At 39.6% G+C, this 22,539-nt stretch overlaps 1 protein-coding gene and 1 pseudogene across 1 annotated transcript in view; one reads left to right on the top strand and one right to left on the bottom strand.

Moving 5' to 3' along the window:
- The window catches only part of DEPDC5 (DEP domain containing 5, GATOR1 subcomplex subunit), a 127,680-nt gene that overhangs the window by 16,469 nt on the left and 88,672 nt on the right, over nt 1-22,539 (top strand). The window contains exons 9-15 of the mRNA XM_047087915.1: nt 2,422-2,500; nt 3,894-3,955; nt 8,890-8,959; nt 9,522-9,594; nt 19,221-19,324; nt 19,612-19,686; nt 21,899-22,033. Of these exons, the coding sequence (XP_046943871.1) occupies nt 2,422-2,500; nt 3,894-3,955; nt 8,890-8,959; nt 9,522-9,594; nt 19,221-19,324; nt 19,612-19,686; nt 21,899-22,033 (598 nt within the window). The remainder of the gene's footprint in view (nt 1-2,421; nt 2,501-3,893; nt 3,956-8,889; nt 8,960-9,521; nt 9,595-19,220; nt 19,325-19,611; nt 19,687-21,898; nt 22,034-22,539) is intronic.
- Nucleotides 513-774, bottom strand: LOC124518133 (60S ribosomal protein L37a-like; annotated as a pseudogene).

Genomic DNA, 22,539 nt, shown 5'->3' with positions numbered 1-22,539 from the left:
TTACAGATTATGATGAATACTCCAAAGGAGATTAATCGGGTAATGAGAAAGACTGAGTGTGGCCACCTTAGTAAACAAGTGAGATAAATGAAAACTTCTAGGGAAAGAGATGGGCATTGTGGTAGAGAATAACAAGAGACCTTCTTTACAAAGGTGGGCAGGGAGGTGTCTCCGAGAAGGTGCCAGAAAGGTGAAACTTAGTGTATGAAGGTTGAGACAAAGAGCGTTCCAGGCAGAAGAAACAATTGTGAGAGGCCAGTGTGACAGAAGCCTAGGATATGAGTAGGGAGAATGATGTCGATATGAAGGTGGTCTGGTTCCAGCCAGTTCATGCAGGTCCTTGTAACCAGTGTAGAGTGTATTCTAAGGACGATCTGCTGAAGGATTTTAAGGGGGGAGTGATTTCCAAATTAGGCTTCCAAAAGATTACTTATTCTGTTGGATTTTTTTGTTGTTGTTACATAAGTTAATACCTTTGTTATAGACTAGTGATGTTTCAAATGGTGGAACTTCTACTGGTCTTTGAATTCTTTTAGGGCTGACTTTGCTGTGATGGCGGAAGTGTTGTGTGTCCAGGCAGCATGGGCTATTCTTTGCATACAGGAACCACAGTGCCAGATCCCCACAACTCGTCTTCATCTTAGTTTTGTCACAGAAGGAGCATGTGTACTTGTGCTGGCTTTTTTCAATTTTCTTTACGATTTTCCTGATGGAGGCCCCATAACAGGTCCTGTATTTACCGACAATTCTAATTTTCGTGGTGCATTTAACCATGTTGCCACAAACTGGGGCCAAGCTCAGAGAGCCATCCAGTTGGATTTTGTTGAACAAAAAAACCTAAAGTAGCAATGGCAAGCAAAGTCAACTTTTTTCTCTCTGGTGAAATAAGTCATTGGGTAGGCCATTCACTGCTAGGATGGCATTGTCACAATTATTGGTGATCTAGATAGGTTTTTTTGTCTTCCTGTTCTGCCTTCCTCAGGATTGGGCTTCCATGGTTCAGTTGGAGCTGCTGTAACCACTTCATATTCCAGGTAGAAGAGAGAGGAGCTACTTAGGAAGCCGGGAGGTTTAGTCTTTTGATAGTCCCTTGCCTTCCGGAATAGTGTTGGCTTCCCATTACGTAGGAAGAAAGGATGTGCCATAGGCATCCACAGTATGTGCTGTAGCCACTCTGGCTCTGTGTAGAGCATTGTTTGTAGGGGCAAGAGTAGAAGCAGAGAAATGGCTTAAGAAGTTAGAAGACTGTGGCATGGACTGAGGTTAGAGCTGTAGCAACGGAGAGATGTGGGCAGACTTGGGATGCGTTTTGGGATAGAGTCTACAAAACTTGCTGATGCATTGGATATAAGGAGCAAAGGAAAGAGAAGAATTGATCAGCTCGATAGACAGTTGGTGGTGTCATTTATGAGATGGGGAAGACAGGAGGAGACATTTGGAAGCATTTGAGAAAAGATATTGGTGAGATACCTGTTGGACTTCTGAGAGGAGAAATCTGGGGAGGCAGTTGAGTCTGGAGCTCATTTTGTCACTTCTCCCATATGTGCCCCTCCCCTCCAAACCCTACCACCCTATCCTGTCCTGCCCTTGGGAACCATTTGCTATTCCTTAAACATGCCACATTCTCTCTTGCCTCTGTATCTTTGCACATACTACTCTCTCCTGCCTAGAGCACTTAGATCCTGCCTTCCCCCCTTACAAGCTACTCATCCATCCTTCCGCACTCCTCTCAGGCTTCCTTGCTTCTGGAAAGCCTTCCTAGTTCCTGAGGCAGTCTGGGTATGAAGGGCATGTACGATGTGAATTATAATTTATTAGACTGGCAGCTCATCAACTGGCATATCTTAGCCCAGCTTCTACATTCGTAATGAGCTTTTCTTTTCTTTCCCAGGTAGATTTATTGTCCTTTCTCCTATGTTTCTTATGAGAACCTTCATGGAATGTTTGTATATGTTGCTGTCTTTTGCACATCTTAATCCTCTACTATAATTTCCTAAAAGGCAGGGACAGGATCTTCTCTTCAGAGTTTATGATGTGAGGGATGAAGCTTGCTTTTAGAAATCCCATGCCACAATTGAGAAAATCTTCCATCATTGTTTTTTTTTTGGGGGGGGTGGGGTTAAAGACATTTAAGATTTACTGTCTTATATTTCATTTCTTTTATTTATTTTTTAAGATTTTATTTTTAAGTAGCTCTGCACCCAATCTGGGGCTCGAACTTGGAACCCTGAGATCCAGAGTCACATGGTCTATGGACTGAGCCAGCCAGACGCCCCATGTCTTAACCATTTTAAAGTGTACAGTTCAATAGTGTTAAGTACATTTACATTGTTGTGAAATGAATCTACAGAACTTTTTCTTCTTGCACAACTGAAACTACATCATTGCTTTTTAATGCAACTATGTTTTTGTTTATTACAGGTGGTGTTCCGTTCTACGTCGGCTATGGTTTACATATTTATTCAGATGAGCTGTGAAATGTGGGATTTCGATATTTATGGTACTGTCCCTAAGTGATGGTTGTAGCTGCCATTGGGTAGATATTTCTGGTTTCCCCCAAGTTGGTATCATTTTATAGCAAGATGTTGACATTCTCTAAAAATGTATCTTGAGATCTTTATAAGTCCTCAAATGCGAAAATAAATATATTGAAAGTAAATATTTTACACACACACACACACACACACACACACACACAGACATTTATTTATTTATTTGGTGAATTCCATGAAATGCTGTACAGTATTAATGGAAAATCTGACTTCTCAGATCTTTAATTGTTCTGTAAGTATAGGTTGAAAAGTCATAAAGTCACTCTGTGGGTAGGAACCAACACTTTCTTTGATATCTTTCATTTCTCTTCCTGTCACTCAGAGAAATCTCCATGTTGGTCTCATTTTATTAGAATTACTATGTAATGAGTAGAGGGAAGAAAAGCTGCTATGAGGTGTGGATACTGTGTCCAACACACCAACCCTATAGTGCATGTATTTCATATTTGTGTTTAGCACATTATAAGCAAATTTGTGCCATGGGTCATCAAGGTCACTCAAGAACAGCAAGAACTGCAAATGATAATTCAGTGAATGCCCAGGGTCCTCTTCTAATCAACTTTGAATTTTTTTTTTTTTTCCAACGTTTATTTATTTTTGGGACAGAGAGAGACAGAGCATGAACGGGGGAGGGGCAAAGAGAGAGGGAGACACAGAATCAGAAACAGGCTCCAGGCTCTGAGCCATCAGCCCAGAGCCTGACGCGGGGCTCGAACTCACGGACCGCGAGATCGTGACCTGGCTGAAGTCGGATGCTTAACCGACTGCGCCACCCAGGCGCCCCTCTCTTCTAATTAACTTTGAACGTCATTGTGAAATACTCACATTTAGTATATATTCTTCGTCTCATTCTGAAGATAACACTGTATTTTTCTTTTTTAAAAAAAGTTTGTTTTGAGAGACAGAGAGAGAGAGAGAGCGCGCGCACACGCACGCGTGCGCGCGAGAGAGACAGACAGACACCCTAGCAGGCTCCATGCTGTCAGCTTGAACAGTTTGGGGCTTTAACCCATGAACTGTGAGACCATGACCCGAGCCGAAATCAAGAGTTGGACACTTAACTGACTGAGCCACCCAGGCACCCCAACTCTGTATTTTTAAATCATCAAAGTGTTTCAATCTTGGATGTTACCTTGGAGCCATGGCCTCTTAGGCAGATACTAAATTTGGCTTGGTAGAAAGTCTAAGTTGAACACTTCTATACATCTGGCTTTTAGGATCTTGTTTTAAGATACAGCAGAACCCACCTTCTCTTTGGTCTCGTTCCTGCTGTTTTACTGAGAGAAGATATTGTGAACAAGAAATAAAGATAATCTTCACCCTCTTCTCATTGCTTTTCAGGGGATCTATATTTTGAGAAAGCTGTGAATGGTTTCCTTGCTGATCTCTTTACCAAGTGGAAGGTATGTTTTTTATATAGTAAACCTCATTACATAAACTTATTCATTGCAGATTTTAGAAATATACTGTTTCTACTAAGCTGCCTTTAAAGTATCTAAGCTAAAGCCTAAATTGATAAAACTATAGATTTAATTACTTTAACTGCCTCAACATGATAAAGGTCATTTATGAGAAACCCACAGCTGACATCAGACTCAATGGTGAAAGACTAAAAACTTTCCTCCTTAAGATAAGGAACAAGGTGGAGTGCCTGGGTGGCTCAGTCGATTGGGTGACCGACTTTGGCTCATGTCATGATCTCACAGCTCGTGAGTTCAGACCCCACGTCGGGCTCTGTGCTGACAGCTTGGAGTCTGGAGCCTGCTTCGGATTCTGTGTCTCCCTCTCTCTGTCCCTCCCCTGCTCACACAGTCTCTCTCAAAAATAAACATTAAAAAAAAATTAAAAAAAAAGAGATTAGGAACAAGGTGAGGATGCCTGCTGTCACCACTGGTGTTCAGCATTGTACTTGAAGTTCTAGCCTCAGCAACTAGAAAAAAAATAGAAAGCATACATATTGGAAAAGAAGAAATAAAACTATTCTATTGACAGATGATCTCCTATATGTAGAAGATCCTAAAAAATTCACCAAAAAACTATTAGAGCTAAGAAATGGATTCAGCAAAGCTGCAAGATTACAAAATCAACACAAGCAATCAGTTGTATTTCATCAGCAATGAACACTCTGAACAAGAAATTTAAAAGCAAAGAAATAAATTGTATGTATGTATGTACTTATTTAAGTAGGCTTCACACCCAGCACAGAGCCCAACAGGGGGTTTGAACTCGCAATCCTGAGATCATGACCTGAACTGAGATCAAGAGTTAGACACTTAACCAACTGAGTCGCCCAGGCTCCCCCAAGGAATTAAATTTTAAAAAGAGAATTAAATTGGGGCACCTGGGTGGCTCAGTTGCTTGGGTGTCTGACTCCTGGTTTTGGCCCAGGTCATGATCTCACGGTTCGTGAATTCGAGCCTTGTGTCAGGCTCTGCACTGCTGGTGAGGAGCCTGCTTGGGATTCTGTCTATCTCCCTCTTTCTCTGCTCTTTCCCCACTCACTCTCTTTCTCTCTCTCAGAATAAATAAATAAACTTAAAACAAAAATTAAAAAGAGAATTAACTTAAAAAAATTCCATATACAAGAGCATCTGAGAGAATAAAATACTTTCAATTAATTTACCCAAGGAGGTGCAATATTTGTTTGCTAAAATCTATAAAACCTTGCTGAAAGAGATTAATAAAGATCTAAATAAGTGAGAAAGAACCAACCCATAATCATAGATCGGGAGACTTAATACCGTTAAAGTGGCAATACTACTCAAACTATAGTTCAGTCCCTATCAGAATCCCAGTGGCCTTTTTTTGCAGAAATGGAAAAGCTGATTGTAAAATTTATGAAGAATTGCAAGGGATCCTGCATAGCCAAAACAACCTTGAGAAAGAACAATAAAGTTGGAGGACTCTTACTTCGTAATTTCAAAACTTACTACAAAGCCAAAATAGTCAAAACCATGTGGTACTGGCATTCAGATAGATTTGTAAATCAATGGAATAGAATTGAGAGTACAAGAAATCAATCGATACATCTGTGGTCAGTTGATTTTAGACAAAGATGTCAAGTCCATTTAATGAGGGAAAGAAGAGTCTCTTCAACAAATGGTTCTGAGGCAACTGAATATCCATATGCAAAAGAATGAACTTGGAGTCTTACTTTGCATCATATACAAAAATTAACTCAAGGGGGATCAAAGACCTAATGTAGGAGAGCTATTTGAGGTCACATTATGTTGTGGCAAAGAGCGTGGGGTTTGGATAAAAATGGACTGGGTTTAAAATCATGATTCTGCTCTGATTATCTTCTTCTTTTTTTTTTTTTTTTAAATCTTGGAGAAGTAGTCAGTCTTTCTGAGCCTCTGTTTTCTTTTCTGCAAAATAGAGATTATAATAGTCCCTGCCTCACAAGGTGTTTTAAAGCATCTGTACATAGTAAGGTCTCAGTTGAATCTAAGTACCGTCTTCCTACCTCAGCAATATGGGGGCACTATCCATCAGCTGTGAAGGGTATGGAAATAGATGACGCTTGCCCTCAGAGAACTTACGGATCTGCTGGGGAGCTTGCATCTACATATTTGAAACAATAGAAAGCCATATGTTTTAGGGGTTAGAATTTTATTTACTTTTGAATTTGGACCTGAAGACTGAGGAAGGTTTGGATGGTTGGAAAGGAAGATGGAGAGGGTATGTCAGATGAACAGTTTGAACAAAAGGGTGTAGACGAGCATGAGAGTAGGGTATGGTCTTAGGCAACTTCACAGAAGGTTAGTGTAGGGAATAATTAAGTAGTAAGATAGATTCAAAGGATGGGGTCACATCAAGCCAGGCAGTTTGGACTTGACAGGAAGTGTGGGAACTATTAAAGATTCTCAAGCAAGTGGTCAATATGATCAAAGCTGGGGAGAATTTGAGGAAAGAGTAGTCCAAGTGGCCAGGAGCAGTGTGGTGAAGTGACACATGGAATTAAGCAGACCAGCCAGGAGGCTTCTGCAGTCATGTGGCTTAACAGTGATGAGGCCTTTGTGTCTGCCTGAGTACAGGGGCTAAAGTTTGAGGTGGGCTAAATAATGGTCACCTTGGACCACATAGTGGCCATTTCAGTATTGGGTGTGTGAAAACCTCCATTTCAAGTCTGACTCAGTGTCCCTTAGATGTCCCCTCACCCTACAGTCTATGAATGGACTTTTGATTAGATATAGGGGTAGGGTTTGGCATAGGCCTAGTCATTAGTTTATGGGACTTCACTCTAAGGATTTGTTAATTTTTTTAAAACTTGGTTTTAAAAATTAAATTTAAAAATTTAAAACTTGGTTTTAAAATTTTTTTAAAACTTGATTTTAAAGCAGGAGCTTGAAAATGAATTAAAATAACTTTCTGTAGCCACTCTGTATTGATTTAATGATATTTGGTGAAGGTGAACTTTGTTTATACCTTTTTACAGTTTTTTTAAGTTTATTTATTTTGAGTGAGAGAGAGAGAGAGAGTGAGCAAGCAGGGAAGACACAGAGAGAAAGGGAGAGAGAATCCCAAGCAAGCTCTGTGCTGTGCTGCACAGAGCCCAACATGGGGCTTGATCCCACAAACGGTGAGATCATGACCTGAGCTAAAATCAAGAGTTAGTCACTCAACTAACTGAGCCACCAGGCACCCCGGTTGTTCTTTATGCCTCCTATTGAATAACTTACAGCTAACACTGTGGACAGCAGGATTGAGCATGGGAGTTCATGAATTCATTTCAGAGCCCAAAATATAGTAGGGGTGGGGATAATAGTAGTAGTCCCAGTTAACATTCATTGAGTATTTTGACATACCTAGTATCATGGTATGTGTTTTGCCTACATTATCTCACTCAATCCTCTTGCTCCTGTTAATACTGGTAGGGAAAGTACAGCTCAGTGAAGTTGGGTAACTTGCCCATGATCAACAGCATGTGAAAGCAGAATGAGGATTCTCATCTGGTGCCCTCCATTCTCCCAGAGCTACCCTGAGATTGTGGCCTCTGTGCTATCCTGTCTGTATTATTACCCCAGGCCATGCCACCTGTTGTATGTTAGCCCCACTGTCACATGAGTTGAGAGGCTCATATACCCACACCAGTCCAATCACTGTAAGACATTTATTCTTTTTTTTTTTTTTAAATTATAATTTTTTTTTTTTCAACGTTTATTTATTTTTGGGACAGAGAGAGACAGAGCATGAACGGGGGAGGGGCAGAGAGAGAGGGAGACACAGAATGGGAAACAGGCTCCAGGCTCTGAGCCATCAGCCCAGAGCCCGACGCGGGGCTCGAACTCACGGACCGCGAGATCGTGACCTGGCTGAAGTCGGACGCTTAACCGACTGCGCCACCCAGGCGCCCCAACATTTATTCTTATTTATCACTTACACCAAAGTCAGATAAATTTGGAGTTGAGTTTGGAGCACTGGGCATCCAATAAATTAGTAGGTGACTAATGAAGATTTGCTCTTTCCTAGCACTTTGCTGTTGGTGCTGTTGCTTGTATTTAGGAATTTCTGTCCACTTGAGATATATCCATGGGGGAATATAAGGTGGCATGTTATGTGCATCATGTTGTATATATACCTTACATGGTAAATGCTGAATTGTGTAGTCAGTCAACATGGTGGGTTAGAGATGGGGTTGGTCAGTGGAAGCACTCATCTTCGAAGATCCGGGAGGAACTGAAACTGGGCTTGCTGGCTTACTGGTGCAAGCCACATTTCATGCTATCTGTAAACATCCTGTTTCCAGAATGTTGATTTCCAGACTCCATGGAAATGTTTATTCTCACTAGTCCCCATCTCAGTCCAAAGGTACTATGACACCTTGGCTTCAACTGCTGCATCTTGAGCAGCTCCCAACCCTGATTTTATGACAGTGGTAGGATGTGGGGGGTGTATTTAATTCTTACATTCAGCACTATGCGTTCTGTTCTTGTTCCTAAACTATGGTTCTGAAGAAATTTTAAAAACACCATGAAGCAGGTACAAATACCATGATCCTTTGATATTGGGTTCATCTAGTTCATGCCAAATCAAGAACAGAGATAGTGACCCATACGTATTGATGATTTGCTGTTTTCAAAGCACTTTTTGCATTCCTGGGACTATTGCCCAAGGTTACATTGTGGTAAACTTCCGGGCCAGGACTCAACCTGCATCTTCTCACTCCAGCAGTGCTCTGTTCACTGCATCATGCAACCTACAATGATGTGACATCATCCAATACAGTGTGCTGCCACTGAGTCTCCTAGAATTGAGAATATTATGTTAATGCAGGCTGCTTCATCATGAAGTGAATGAAATAAACTTGAGCTGCTTTTTCTCTACTCATTCCTAGGAGAAGAACTGTAGTCATGAAGTGACAGTGGTCCTATTTTCTAGAACTTTCTATGATGCAAAATCTCTTGGTAAGTCTTTCTCCTATAGTTCCTTTTTTAATGCTAACAGTTAAAAAAAATTTTTTTTTAATGTTTATTATTGAGAGACAGAGAAAGAGCATGAGTATGGGGGGGGGGGCAGAGAGAGGAGGAGACACAGTATCCAAAGCAGACTCCGGGCTCTGAGCTGTCAGCACAGAGCTTGACATGGGGCTTGAACTCACAAACCGTGAGATCATGATTTGAGCTGAAGTCGGACGCTAAACCGACTGAGCCACCCAGGCGCCCCCTATAGTTCTTTTTATTAAGCTTTCCATCCATTCTTTATCATCTTTCCCTTTTTCATCTTTCCCACTCATCTTTCCCACTTTTTCTCTAATGAGCGTAGGGTAAAATGGAAAACAACACAGTCCATTAGTGGATGCAAGAAGTCTGTGGGCCTGATTCATCTTAAAGCCAACTTGATATAATTTCATTCATTCATTTGTTCATTTATTTTGGTAATGCAAATCTTCAACCCAGAAGGAGGAGCAGATAAACTGTGAATTTCTCTTCTCAACCTGATCTACATGTGTTGTTTTCTCTTTTTCAGATGAATTTCCTGAAATAAACCGAGCCTCAATTCGACAGGATCACAAGGGACGGTACTATGAAGACTTTTATAAGTATGTTTGAGGCTTTGCTATGCCCACCCCCCCCGCCTTTTTCTTGGCTGTTTCTTTCCTAACTTAAAAAAAAAGTAACCCTTTAATTTTGGCATAATAGGTTTACAGAATAGTTGCAAAGGTAGCACAGAGAGTTCACATATACCCTTCACCCAGTTTTCCCTGTTAATATTTCCTAACTATGGTACATTTGTCAAAACTATGAGATTAGCACTGGTATAGTACTATTAACTGAGTTCAGACAGTTCTCATATTTCATCAGTTTTCCCACTTTATGTACCTTTTTTCATTCCAGCATCCAATCCAGGTTACCACATTGCATTTAGACTTTTCAAAGTTTGTACTGTGAAAAATTTCAAACTCACAGAAAAGAAGAACAAATAATATAATAAATTCACACACCCAACACTTAGATTTAATAGCTATTATTATGCCGCATTTGCTTCATCTGTTTTTTGGCTACATTTTATTTTAAAGTAAATTATAAATATGACATTTTGTTCTTACACATATCTAAAAGATAGGGTGATTTCACATATAACCACAATATCATGGTCACATTGGACAAAGTCAATTCTATAATATCATCTAATATCTAGTACGTATTTAGGTTTCATTAATTCTCTGATAACTTCTGTTTAATCTGCCTGTTAAGTCTTAATCTAAAGCAATTTCACCCTTCCTTTTTGTCCCCAAACATGTGGCATGTTGAAGACTCTGAGTTGGTAGTTCTGTAGTACTGTGTTTTCCAAACTTCCGTGTGCCTATGAACCTCCCCTGGGGATTGTGCTGAATCCAATCAGTTCAGGAGTCCCGGGGTGGGCCTGAGATTCTGCATGTCTAACTAGTTTCTATGCTTGCATATGTTGGTTTCTGTACCCCATTTTGAGTAGGGAGGCTAAGGAGGACCCCTTCTGGATTTGTCTGATTGCATCCTTGTGGTGGTACTTATTTTCTGTAAATCAGAGGTTACAACTGGGGCAATTTAGCTGCCCTCTCCACTCACCCCGGGCGTTTGGCACTGTCTAGAGACTTCTTTTTCCTTTTGGTCAAAATGGTATAGGATAGGTAGGAAGGGGAGGTTGTACAACTGATACCTACTGTGTAGAGGCCAGGGATGCTGCTATGCATCCTGCAGTGCGCACAGGACAGCCCCGCTGCAAAGTTATTTAGCTCAAGGTAACAATGGTGCTGAGGTTGAGAAGCCCTCTCTAAAGACTTGGTGGGATTTAGGTTGGACCTTTTTTGTAAGACTTATCAGGAATGCACATCAGTCCAGATGTGCTGACAGTGCCCCTGAATAAGGGAATGCTTTGTGAGATGATAGAAGCGTAGTAGATACAGTCGGATGGGTTGCACTTGGGCCTGGAGCTGAAGGCCCTTGATCTTTTAAACTCTCAGATCTGTAGAGAAGTTTATCACGTGATTCTTGGCGCTTCAGGTGGAAGCTAGAGTGGATCTCAAAACAGACTTTAAAAACCCTTTTGTGGGTGCCTGGGTGGTGGCTCAGTTGATTGAGTGTCCAACTTCAGCTTGGGTCATGATCTCATGGTTTGTGAGTTCAAGCGCCGCATTGGGCTCTCTGCTGTCAGCACAGAGAATGCTTAGGATTCTTTCTCTCTCCCTCTCTCTCTGCCTCTCCTCTGCTCATACTTTCTCTCAAAAATGAATAAACATTAAAAAAAATAAAAAGAAACCCTTTTGCTTTGTAGATTTTAAATGGATTATTTTATTCTTGCCTGAAGTACCAAGATTTTATGTTAAAGTAAAAACCAAGTCCTTTGAAACTGAGCACATTTCATCAACTAACTATACCTGTTAAAGCCCTTAGAGACTGCTTCTCTCAAATGCACTACTCTGTCATTGGTTCAGTCTTGCTTCCTTAGACTGTTTCCTTCTGTAACCCAGAGGAGGAACCCTTTGCTAGTTTCCCTTCCTATCTTAGACTCTGAAATACAATGTCTTTGTGTTCTACAGTAACAGTTTACTTTGTGGGTTTAGTTTTTGTGTCAGATGGCCAATCCTCTCCCCTCCCTCCCAACCTGGAGCCTTAAACATATTTCTTTGTAGCTAGTTCCCTCCTAAGTCTGAAGCCAACACCAAATGCCAATTTGTATTTTTCTCTCCCTTCTCAACTTTGTAATAGCATTTCTAAAGAATAAATATTCTTTAGTAATTACATATATTTTTAAAAAAACTGTAAATTGTCGATAAGCACCAAAGAGTGACAAATTATGAAACTTTTTAAGGCTGTTTTTGGAGTAAACTTTTTAACTTTTTATCTCAAAATCTTTTCAATTATGAGAACATTGAAAGAGGAATATGATGAATCTGTATACTTTTCACCTAGATTTACCAATTATTAACATTTAGTAGACACATGATTATCTTCTACTTCATTATCATCTTTTTTTTTTTTTTTAAATTTTTTTTCTTTCAACGTTTATTTATTTTTGGGACAGAGAGAGACAGAGCATGAACGGGGGAGGGGCAGAGAGAGAGGGAGACACAGAATCGGAAACAGGCTCCAGCCTCTGAGCCATCAGCCCAGAGCCCGACGTGGGGCTCGAACTCACGGACCGCGAGATCGTGACCTGGCTGAAGTCGGACGTTTAACCGACTGCGCCACCCAGGCGCCCCCATTATCATCTTTTAAGGACCAAGGACTTTGTAAGAGAATGTAAGATTTTGCCAATTGTCCTAATATTCCTTATTGAAATGTTTTTCCTGATCCAGATTTCTTCCTAGAATCATGCATCATTATTAGCTTAATCTTTTGTGTTTGTTTTTACAATATGAACAACATGGGTTCGAACTGCACGGATCCAGTTACATGTGGATTTTTTTTGATAGCTATAAGACAGTACTATAAAGGTATTTTCCTTATGATTTTCTTTTTTCTTTTTTCTTTATTTATTTTGAGAGAGAGAGAGTACAAATAGGGGAGGGAGGGAAGGAGGGGGAGAGAGAGAGAGAGAGAGAGAGAGAGAAAATATCCCAAGCAAGCTTCACGCTGCCAGTGCAGAGCTCAGCTTGGGGCTCAAACTCACAAACCACAAAATCATGATGTGAGCCAAAATCAGAGTCAGATGCTTAATCACCTGAGCCACTCAGGCCCCCCCCCCCCCACTTGTGATTTTCTTAATACCACTTTCTTTTGTCTAGCTTGTTTTATTGTAAGAATATAATATATAATACCTATAACATACACAATATATTAATGGACACTATATTAATGTTTAAGTTATCAGTAAGGCTTCCAGTCAGGTTTTCAGGGAGTCAAAACATACGAGCAGATTTTCTGTTGCACAGGGCAGGGACATCACTGCCTCTAACCCCTATGTTGTTTAAGGGACAACTGTATTTCCTTTATCACTTGTTGGATTACCTTTTTATATCACTGAAGAAATAATGCATCTTTGTTGTAGAAATTTTGAAAAATCTACAAGATTTTTCAATAAAAGAGCACAAGATAGAAAGAGCACAAGATAGAAAGAGCACAAGATAGAAAATAATAGTGGCTTCACTATTGAGGTGAAAATAAGATGATAGTAATTATCATTTGTATTCAGGACTTATGTACGGGGCCTGATTCTAAGCAATTTAGGCATCTTTGTTTCATTTAAATATCACAACATTCCTTGTGATAGTTACTCATCTCACTTTATAGATGTAGACACTTGGACACAGAGTTTAACTTATCCAAAGCCCATGGAGGATTAAGTGACAGAGGATGCAGTTGACTCAGTCTAATTCAGAGTCTGTGCTTTTGGCCACTGTATTCTTCAATCCCATACTGATCTTACTTTAAATTATTTGTTGATCTTCTTTTGGGTCCTGTATCCCTGTGAGAATTTCATGAAAGGATGGGCCATTTCTTCCCCCAACATTATTACCATTTATCCCTTTACACTGATAAATTCTTCAAACCACTTCAGTGGATTCCTGGAACCTCTTTATTATTATTTTTTAAGTAATCTCTAGGTCCAGCATGGGGGTTGAACTCACAACCCCAGGATCAAGAGTTGCATACTCTACCAAGCACCCCTGATTCCTGGACCCTTGAGAGCTCTTGTGGCTTAAGAGTACATGAAGCCATTTGTACATAATGAGTATGAATTCATTTGAATATAATTATGGAAATATTAAAACATTATATAAAACATGAAGGTATGAGTTATGAATGTAGATTTATATATGCATATGAACATATCATTAATATAAATTTCCCAGGGTGCCTGGGTGGCTCAGTTGTTTAAGTGTCAGACTCTTGGTTTTGGCTCAGGTCATGATTTCAGGGTGTGTGGAATTGGGCCCCGTGTTGGGCTCTGTGCTGACAGAGCAGAGCCTGCTTGGGATTTTGTCTGTCCCCTCTCTCTCCCTCTCAAAATAAATAAACTTAAGAAAAATTTCCCCACATCATTAAAAAGTCATCCACAACATTTTTTTAGAGCAAAAGAAGCTTTGGTTGTGTTTTTCCTTCTATAAAAATGATACAGGTTTATTTTAGGAAAATCACAAAGTATAGTTAAGAGTAATTCAAAACACTTTCAATTCCACCTCCCAGATGCAGTCATCATCACCTGAGAGCATCAAACCCACTTCTCTGTTTACAGAGACAAAAAACAGTTTTCACAGAGATGTCATTACAGACTCCCATGCTTTTTTTTACAACGGCATTTTCCAGGGCATGGAGGTGCTCCTGGGTGGCTCAGTTGGTTAAGCATCCAATTTCAGCTCAGGTTGTGATCTCGTGATTTGTGAGTTTGAGCCCCACATCTGGCGCTGTGCTGACAGTGAAGAGCCTGCTTGGGATTCTCTTTCTCTCTTCTCTCTCTCTGCCCCTTCCCAAATTGCACACATTTTCTCTCTCTCTCTCACAAAATAAAATATAAAATAAAATAAAATAAAATAAAATAAAATAAAATAAAATAAAATAAAATAAAATAAAATAAAATAAAATAAAATAAAATAAAATAAAATACTGGCATTTTCCACCTACTATATCACAAATGCCATTTGATGTCAAATATTCTACTTCCACAGCATCATTTTTATTGCTATGTAGACATTTCATTTGATTGCCAACTATTATTGAACATTGAGGTGATTTTCAATTTTTCACTATTGTCAAAGTTCTACCAATGAATGATCTTACAGTCTGTAAGCGTAACCTTAGTTATAATCTTAGCATAACCTGGTGACCTTAGTTATACCCTTATAACTTGGCATAACCTTCAGCATACACTTAAGATAAGTTCCCAGAAATGGAGGTATGGGATCAAAGATACTTTGTTTTTGTTCAGACTTTTCATTTTTATAGCCAAATTGCCCTCCAAAAACATTGAAGTGAAAAATCCCATTTTCCCAGTAACCATGTTATTTCTCTTTTTTTTATCGATACTGAATACTATTTTCTTCCTTTTTCTGACTCGTTCCCAATTGGAGTGGGAAAAAAGTTATCTCACTGAGTCTTAATAGTCATTTCTTTTATTACCAAGAGTGAATATTTTCCTATACTTGTTGGCCTTTGTATTTCTCTTTTATGAGTTATATATTTATACTCTTAGCTAATTTTTTCATCTTTTTTTGTTTTTTATCTTACCCTCTGTCTGATTTTGCAATCCAAAGGGAAGTACTTTTAATACTGTGTGAACCATCTGGGTGGTTCAGTTGGTTTAGTGTCCAACTCTTGGTTTCGGCTCAGGTTATGATCTCATGGTATGTGAGTTCGAGCCCCGCATCAGGCTCTGTGCTGGCGGTGCAGAGCCTGCTTGGGATTCTGTCTCTTCCTCTTACTTTGCCCCTCCCCAGTTCACTTTCTCTGTCTCTCAAAATAAATAAATAAACTTCACAATATAAAAATAAAAATAAATACTGTGATATATATTTCTCCAGATCTTTTTCTGTTTAGCCCATTTTAAAATTGGATGATTTCTTTGGCTTGTTTTACTTATTTATTTTTAATTTTTTTAATGTTTTATTTTTATTTTATTTAAAAAAATTTTTTTATGTTTATTTCTTTCTTAGACAGAGAGAGACAGAGCATGAGTGGGGGAGGGGCAGAGAGAGAGGGAGACACATAATCAGAAGCAGGCTCCAGACTCTGAGCTGTCAGCACAGAGCCCGACACGGGGTTCTAACTCACAAACCGTGGAATCATGACCTGAGCTGAAGCTGGTCGCTCAACTAACTGAGCCACCCAGGCGCCCCTGTTTTATTTTTTGAGAGAGAGAGAGAGAGAGAGAGAGAGAGACTGAGCATGAGCAGGGGAGGGGTAGAGAGAGGGAGACACAGAATTCGAAGCAGGCTCCAGGCTCTAAGCTGTCAGCCCAGAGCCTGATGCAGGGCCCAAACTCATGAACCGTGAGCTCATGACCTGAGCTGAAGTCAGATGCTTAACTGACTGAGCCACCCAGGTGCCCCTGGCTTGTCTTATTTTTATTTTATTTTATTTTTTTAACACTTATTTATTTTTTGAGAAACATAGAGAAACAGAGCATAAGTTGGGGAGGGGCAGAGAGAGAAGGAGACACAGAATCCGAAGCAGACTCCAGGCTCTGAGCTGTCAACACAGAGCCTGACATGGGCTCGAACCCACAAACTGTGAGATCATGACCTGAGCCAAAGTTGGACACTTAACTGACTGAGCCACCCAGGTGCCCCTGGCTTGTCTTATTTTTAATAAAATCAGATGTATTGTGGTGGAGAGAATAGCATTATGAGCCTTCATATACCCATTACTCATATTAAACAATTATCAGAGAATCATATAATTTTTGGTAGTTATATAATAGTTTGTCATAGTCTAAAATTTTATCATAATTTAATTCCTTATTGTTAGATATTTAATATTTTTCTAATTTTAAAATTGATCTATGTACCACTGTGTATCTATGTATCTATATAAATACATATATAGTTATGCATTTTGAATGTTTCTTGTCTTTTTTTTTTTTAATTTGACTATTTTTTTAGAGCTGTTTAGGTTCATAACAAAATTGAGAGAAGTTACAGGGATATCCCATACACCTCTTCTGCCCACACATACATAATGCCCTTCCCCTTATTATCAACATTCCTCACCAGAGTGGTGCATTTGTTACAATTAATGAACCTACACAGATACGCCATAATCACTGAGAGTCCATAGTTTACCTTACGGTTCACTCTTGGTGTTGTATATTCTGTTGGTTTGGACAAATGTATAATGACATGTCTCCATGATTATGGAGTATTTTCACTGCCCTAAAAATTCTTAGTGTTCCAGTTATCCCTTCCCCTCAACCCCCATGCCCTGGCAACCACTGATCTTTCTAGAGTCTGTACAGTTTTGCCTTTTCCAGAAAGTCCTAGAGTTGGAATCATATAGTATGTAACCTTTTCATGTTGGCTTTTTTCACTTAGTAATATATTTAAGTAATATTCATGGCTTAATAGCTCATTTCTTTTTAGCACTCAGTAGTATTCCATTGTCTGGATGTATCACGGTTTGTCCCATTCCTTTACTGAAGGACATCTTGGTTGCTTTCAAGTTTTGGCAATTATAAATAAAGTTTCTATACTCATGTGTAGGTTTTTGTGTGCACCTAAGTTTTCAACTCATTTGGGGAAATACCAAGGAGTATGGTTGCTAGATCATATGATAGGAGTATATTTAGTTTTGTAAGAGACCACCAAACTGTTTTCCAAAGTAACTCCATTATTTTACATTCCCACCAGCAGTGACTCAAAGTTCCTATTGCTCCATATCCTTACCAGCATTTTCTATTGTCAGTGTTCTAGATTTTGGCCATTCTAATGGTCACTTATTGCTGTTTTAATTTACATTTCCCCATATGACATGATGTGAAGCATCTTTTCATATGCTTATTTGCCATGTGTATTTCTTCTTTGGTGAGGTGTCTGTTCAGGTATTCTGCCCATCTTTAAATTGGGTTGTTTATTTCTGATTGTTGAGTTTTAAGAGTTCTTTGTGTTTTTGGATGATAGTTCTTTATCAGATGTGTCTTTTGCTGACATTTTCTTCTAGTCTGTGGCTTGTCTTCTAATTCTCTTGTCATTGTCTTTCCCAGAGCAGAAGTTATTTAATTTTAATAAGGTCTAGTTTATCAGTTTTTCTCTTTCATGGATTGTGGCTTTGGTGTTGAATCTAAAAAGTCATCACCCTAGGGGCGTCTAGGTGGCTCAGTCGGTTAAGTGTCCAACTTGATTTTGACTTGGTTCATGATCTCATGGTTGGTGAGTCGAGCCCCATGTCAGGCTCTGCACTCACAGTGTGGAGTGTGCTTGGGATTATCTCTCCCTCTTTGCCCCTTTCCTGCCAGTACCCGCACACTCTCTCTCACTTTCTCTCTCTCAAAACAAGTAAATAAAACTTAAACAAAAAGTCACACCCCAACTAGTGTCATCTGGGTTTTCTGGTGTGTTATCTTTTAGGAGTTTTATAGTTTTACATTTTATATTTAGGTCTATGATCTGTTTTGAGTTAATTTTATGAAGGGTGTATAGTCTGTATCTAGATTCTTTTTCTTTTCTTATTTTTTGCGTGTGGATGTCCAGTTGCTCCAGCACCATTTGTTGAAAAGAATGTCTTTGTTTCATTGTGTTGTCTTTGCTTCTTTGTCAAAGATCTATTGGGGTGCCTGGGTGGCTTAGTCAGTTAAACATCTGACTTTGGCTAAGGTCATGATCTCATGGTTCGTGGGTTCGAGCCCCTCATCAGATTCTGTGCTGACATCTCAGAACCTGGAACCTGCTTCAGATTCTGTTTCTCCCTCTCTCTCTACCTGTCCCCAGCTTGTGCTCACTAGCTCTCTCTCTCAAAAATAAATGAACATTAAAAAAAAAATCTGATTATATTTTGGGGCTTCTGTTTCTGGGCCCTTTATTCTGTTCCATTGATCTATTTATCTACTCTTTCACCAATGCCACACTATCTTTAGCTTTATTAGTAGCTTTATAGTTAAGTCTTGAAGTTGGATAGTGTTAGTTTTCCACCTTTGTTCTTTTCCTTCAATATTGGGTTGGCTATTCTGGGTCCTGTATGTTTCTTTAGGATAAATTCCTAGCATACACACACATGCAAACCTATATGTATGTATGTATACACACACACACACACACACACATATATACACACACATTTATTTTTATTTTTTGTAATACATTCACATGTATTTTTAAGGTTTTTAAGGTTCACAAGCTCTACAGTAAACAGATTCTCACCTATCCCTTTCTACTAATGTAGTCCCCTGTCACAGATTTGTTTATTAGATATATATGTAAAACCTACATATAGATGTTTTATTTTATGCTTCTTATATACCACCTAATTATAATTCATTGTATGAAGATTTCATGTTCCTGCTGAATACTAGGCATTAATATGATTTCAAGGCAATTTTTAAATATTTTCTTACTTTTTGTTTTCAATCTATATGACTATTGATAATACAGGTCTTTGTTAATGTTTGTTACATGCACTTGGCTTTAATACTTATTATTATATGATAAATTACCTTAACCCTGGAAATCCCATCTTCTCCTTTCTTTTGAAATTCTGTGAGAGACCTGATGTATGTAATAGCTGCTCAATGTCTATTTTATGACAATATTCCTTTCAGAGTGGTGGTGCAGAATGAGAGGAGAGAAGAGTGGACATCACTCCTTGTGACCATTAAAAAACTCTTTATCCAGTATCCAGTGTTGGTGCGACTGGAACAGGCAGGTACTGCATTCATAATGACAGAAAGTGCGGCAGGGAAAGGAGGTGTAGGATGGAGGCTGGGAGATGAGAGGTTCATGCTTGCTTCTTTCACAGTGCTGGACAGAGTTTCTGCTTCTGGTCAGGTTTCTATTTCCAGTTGGGTCTAATTGTTCATTACATATGCAGTAAGTTCAATAGTATACCTACTACAGGGTAGGGGGACCTATGGAGCCAGACACTTTCCACTTGTTCTTTAAGAGTTCATCTTTCATGGGATACTTTTCCTTCTCTTATGTCTTTTGCTTCAGAGGGCTTTCCTCAAGGAGATAATTCTACCTCAGCACAAGGAAACTACCTAGAGGCCATCAATCTGTCATTCAATGGTGAGTAAGAACACAAGCCGTGGTGATCTGGCATCTTGTTTACCACACGGCCGTGAACTTCTTTTTACTAATGTCCAAAGACCCAGACCCAGTTGAAGATCTCCCCACCCATGTATTCCAAAGATTAACTGAAAGAAGTAACTTCTGATTGGATGGTTTTAATGGCCAACATTTAGCTCTTAGATCTTCCACTGGGAATTAACTTGCTATTCTCATCTGCTTCTCATGGTAACTTGAGAGTAAAGAGCTGGAGGGAATCTTCCTTAGGCTGTTTTACTACAGACTGTATGCTTACTGTTTTCTATGCTATCCCTCAATTGCTTCTAAGTAATTAAAAAAAATTTTTTTTAATGTTTATTTGTTTATTTTGAGAGAGAGAGAGAGAGAGAGAGAATACCTGCAAGTGGGGGAGGGGTGGAGAGAGAGAGAGAGACTGAACCCCAAGCAGATTCCACACTGTCAGTACGAGCCTGATGGAGGGCTCGAACTCATGAACTATGAGATCATGACCTGAGCCGAAGTTGGATACTTAACTGACTGAGCCACTCAGGCACCTCAAATCTTTTTTTTTTTTTTTTTAATTACAAAAGGAACCCATGTTTCAATAATTCAAATAATCAGAGGTATATCAAGTAAAAATGAAGATCTCCCTCCTTCCTCTACTGTCATTTCCCTTCTAAGAGGGAACCTTCTTAACAGTGTGGTGTGACTTCTTCCGAATGCTTGTCCCTGGATGTGTTAGCTGATATGCTTTGTTTGCAAACAACAGAAACCTACTGAATTGGTTTACACAAAAAAGAAAAATTTACTCTTAAGATAAAGAGACCTGGTGGGCCGTCAGGAAAGGCTTGAACGTTATGCTGAAGAAGGTGGGGACCAAAGTGGCTCTAGGAACTGCAGCAGCAGGTATTCCTGGAGCAGTGTTCAGCTCCCAGCTCTGCTGTCAGCTCTCTGCTCTCTGTTCAGAATTCCGTGTTCCCAGCAGAGAGTCTGATTGGCTCAGCTCTGGTTAGGCATCCATTGACACTCGCCAGTGGTGGAAGTAATGATGTGTGGTCACTTCACACGTATAACCTGCCCGTGCTGGCAATTCTAAAGCATGGGTCTTTTTATTTTTGTATTTAAAAAAAATTTTTTTAATGTTTATTTATTTTTGAGAGAGAGACAGTGCAAGCTAGGGAGGGGCAGAGAGAGAGAGACAGACAGACAGACAGACAGGCACAGAATCTGAAACAGGCTTCAGGCTCTGAGCTGTCAGCATGAATTCACGAACCATGAGATCATGACCTGAGTCAAAGTCAGACACTTAACAGACTGAGCCACACAGGTGCCCTTCCCCTTCTTTTAAGTTTATTTGTTTTGAGAGAGAGAGAGGGAGAGAGAGAATGCCAAGCAGGCTTTTCACTGTCAGCATGGAGCCCAAGGAGGGGCTTGAACTCATGAACTGTGAGATCATGACATGATGTCATCATGACATGTCAGTCAGCCCAAGCATGGAGTCTTTTATTTATAAATCTTTTTTTCATATTGGAATATGTTTGGTTTTCCAAAGTAAGGATTGTACAGGACAGAAATAAAAATTAACTTGCCAAATTTACAAAGTCATCCCAAGATTCTTGTCCATTCTTTTGAATATTGTCTTAAATTAATATTTTTGTAGGGGCGCCTGGGTTGCTCATCGGTTAAGCGTCAGACTTTGGCTCAGGTCATGATCTCACAGTTCGTGGGTTCGAGCCCCACGTCGGGCTCTGTGCTGACAGCTCAGAGCCTGGAGCCTGCTTCAGATTCTGTGTCTCCCTCTCTCTGCCCCTCCCCACTCACATTCTGTCTCTTTCTTGCTCTCAAAAATAAATAAAACATTAAAAAAAATTTTTAAAATTGATATTTTTGTAAGTTTCAGTACAGACTCATTTATGGATTGTTTAAACTAAAGACATGAAATTTGAGCATTTAAGACAACACAAGGCAAGTAGTAGGCATTAATGAGGGGGTGTTAACAAAGGCAACATTGGCATAGTCTTGTGTTCAAGCAGTTCTTAATGTAGAAGGGGAAAGGAAGATGTGCACACGGCTAACTAGAATTCACGTCAGAACTGCAATTGCTGCAATAGAAACATGGACAAAATAGTTTGAGGGCATAGAGAGGCTTGCAAGTGGCTGGTTTCTGAAAAGCTGTAACATCTGCATTGGAGAACTTTTGCTTTCTTTCAAGTGTTTGACAAGCACTACATCAACCGCAACTTTGACCGAACTGGGCAGATGTCTGTGGTGATCACACCTGGGGTGGGTGTGTTTGAAGTGGACCGTCTACTCATGATCTTGACCAAGCAGCGAATGATAGATAATGGTAATGCTCCCTGGTTTGCACTGTCTCCGAGTGTTTATATCCTCACTTACCTTAGAGCTCTGAGCTTTCCCTGGCTCTGTGCATCGGAGATCCTGGGGATGTGAATAATGTTAGGGGACAAAAAGCGTTCTATGGTCAAATCGGTTAAGGAAATGTTGGGTTATATACAGTTTAGGCAGATTCCCTAATTGTAGGTTTTAATTTGTTAGTGTATCTTGTTTATCTCTAATGGGTGTAACAGGTACTCAGAGTTTTCCAAACATATCTGACACTGGAGAGCTCTTCGGAGGGATCGTTTCAAGGGACCAGTGTGTCATCAGCCCATCTTGGGGACTACCATCAGATTGTCTGATCTAGTCCTCCCTCTGTGGTGTGCCATGCTTTCCCAATTTGTAATTCTGGTTCCATTAAATTTGGGCTTCCAAAAGATGGGGGTGGAGTGTAAATCCTGGATTGTCAATTAAGAAGCTCTGTTAAATGGTATGGATTGTTTTGCTGTCTTACTG

This window comes from Lynx rufus, unplaced genomic scaffold (genome assembly GCF_022079265.1).
Source record: "Lynx rufus isolate CCGP_SWC_20201006 ecotype Redwood Valley unplaced genomic scaffold, mLynRuf1.p SCAF_24, whole genome shotgun sequence".
NCBI lineage: Eukaryota > Metazoa > Chordata > Mammalia > Carnivora > Felidae > Lynx > Lynx rufus.
Note: the sequence above shows the minus strand (reverse complement) of the source record. Positions and strands in the feature narration are given on the sequence as shown.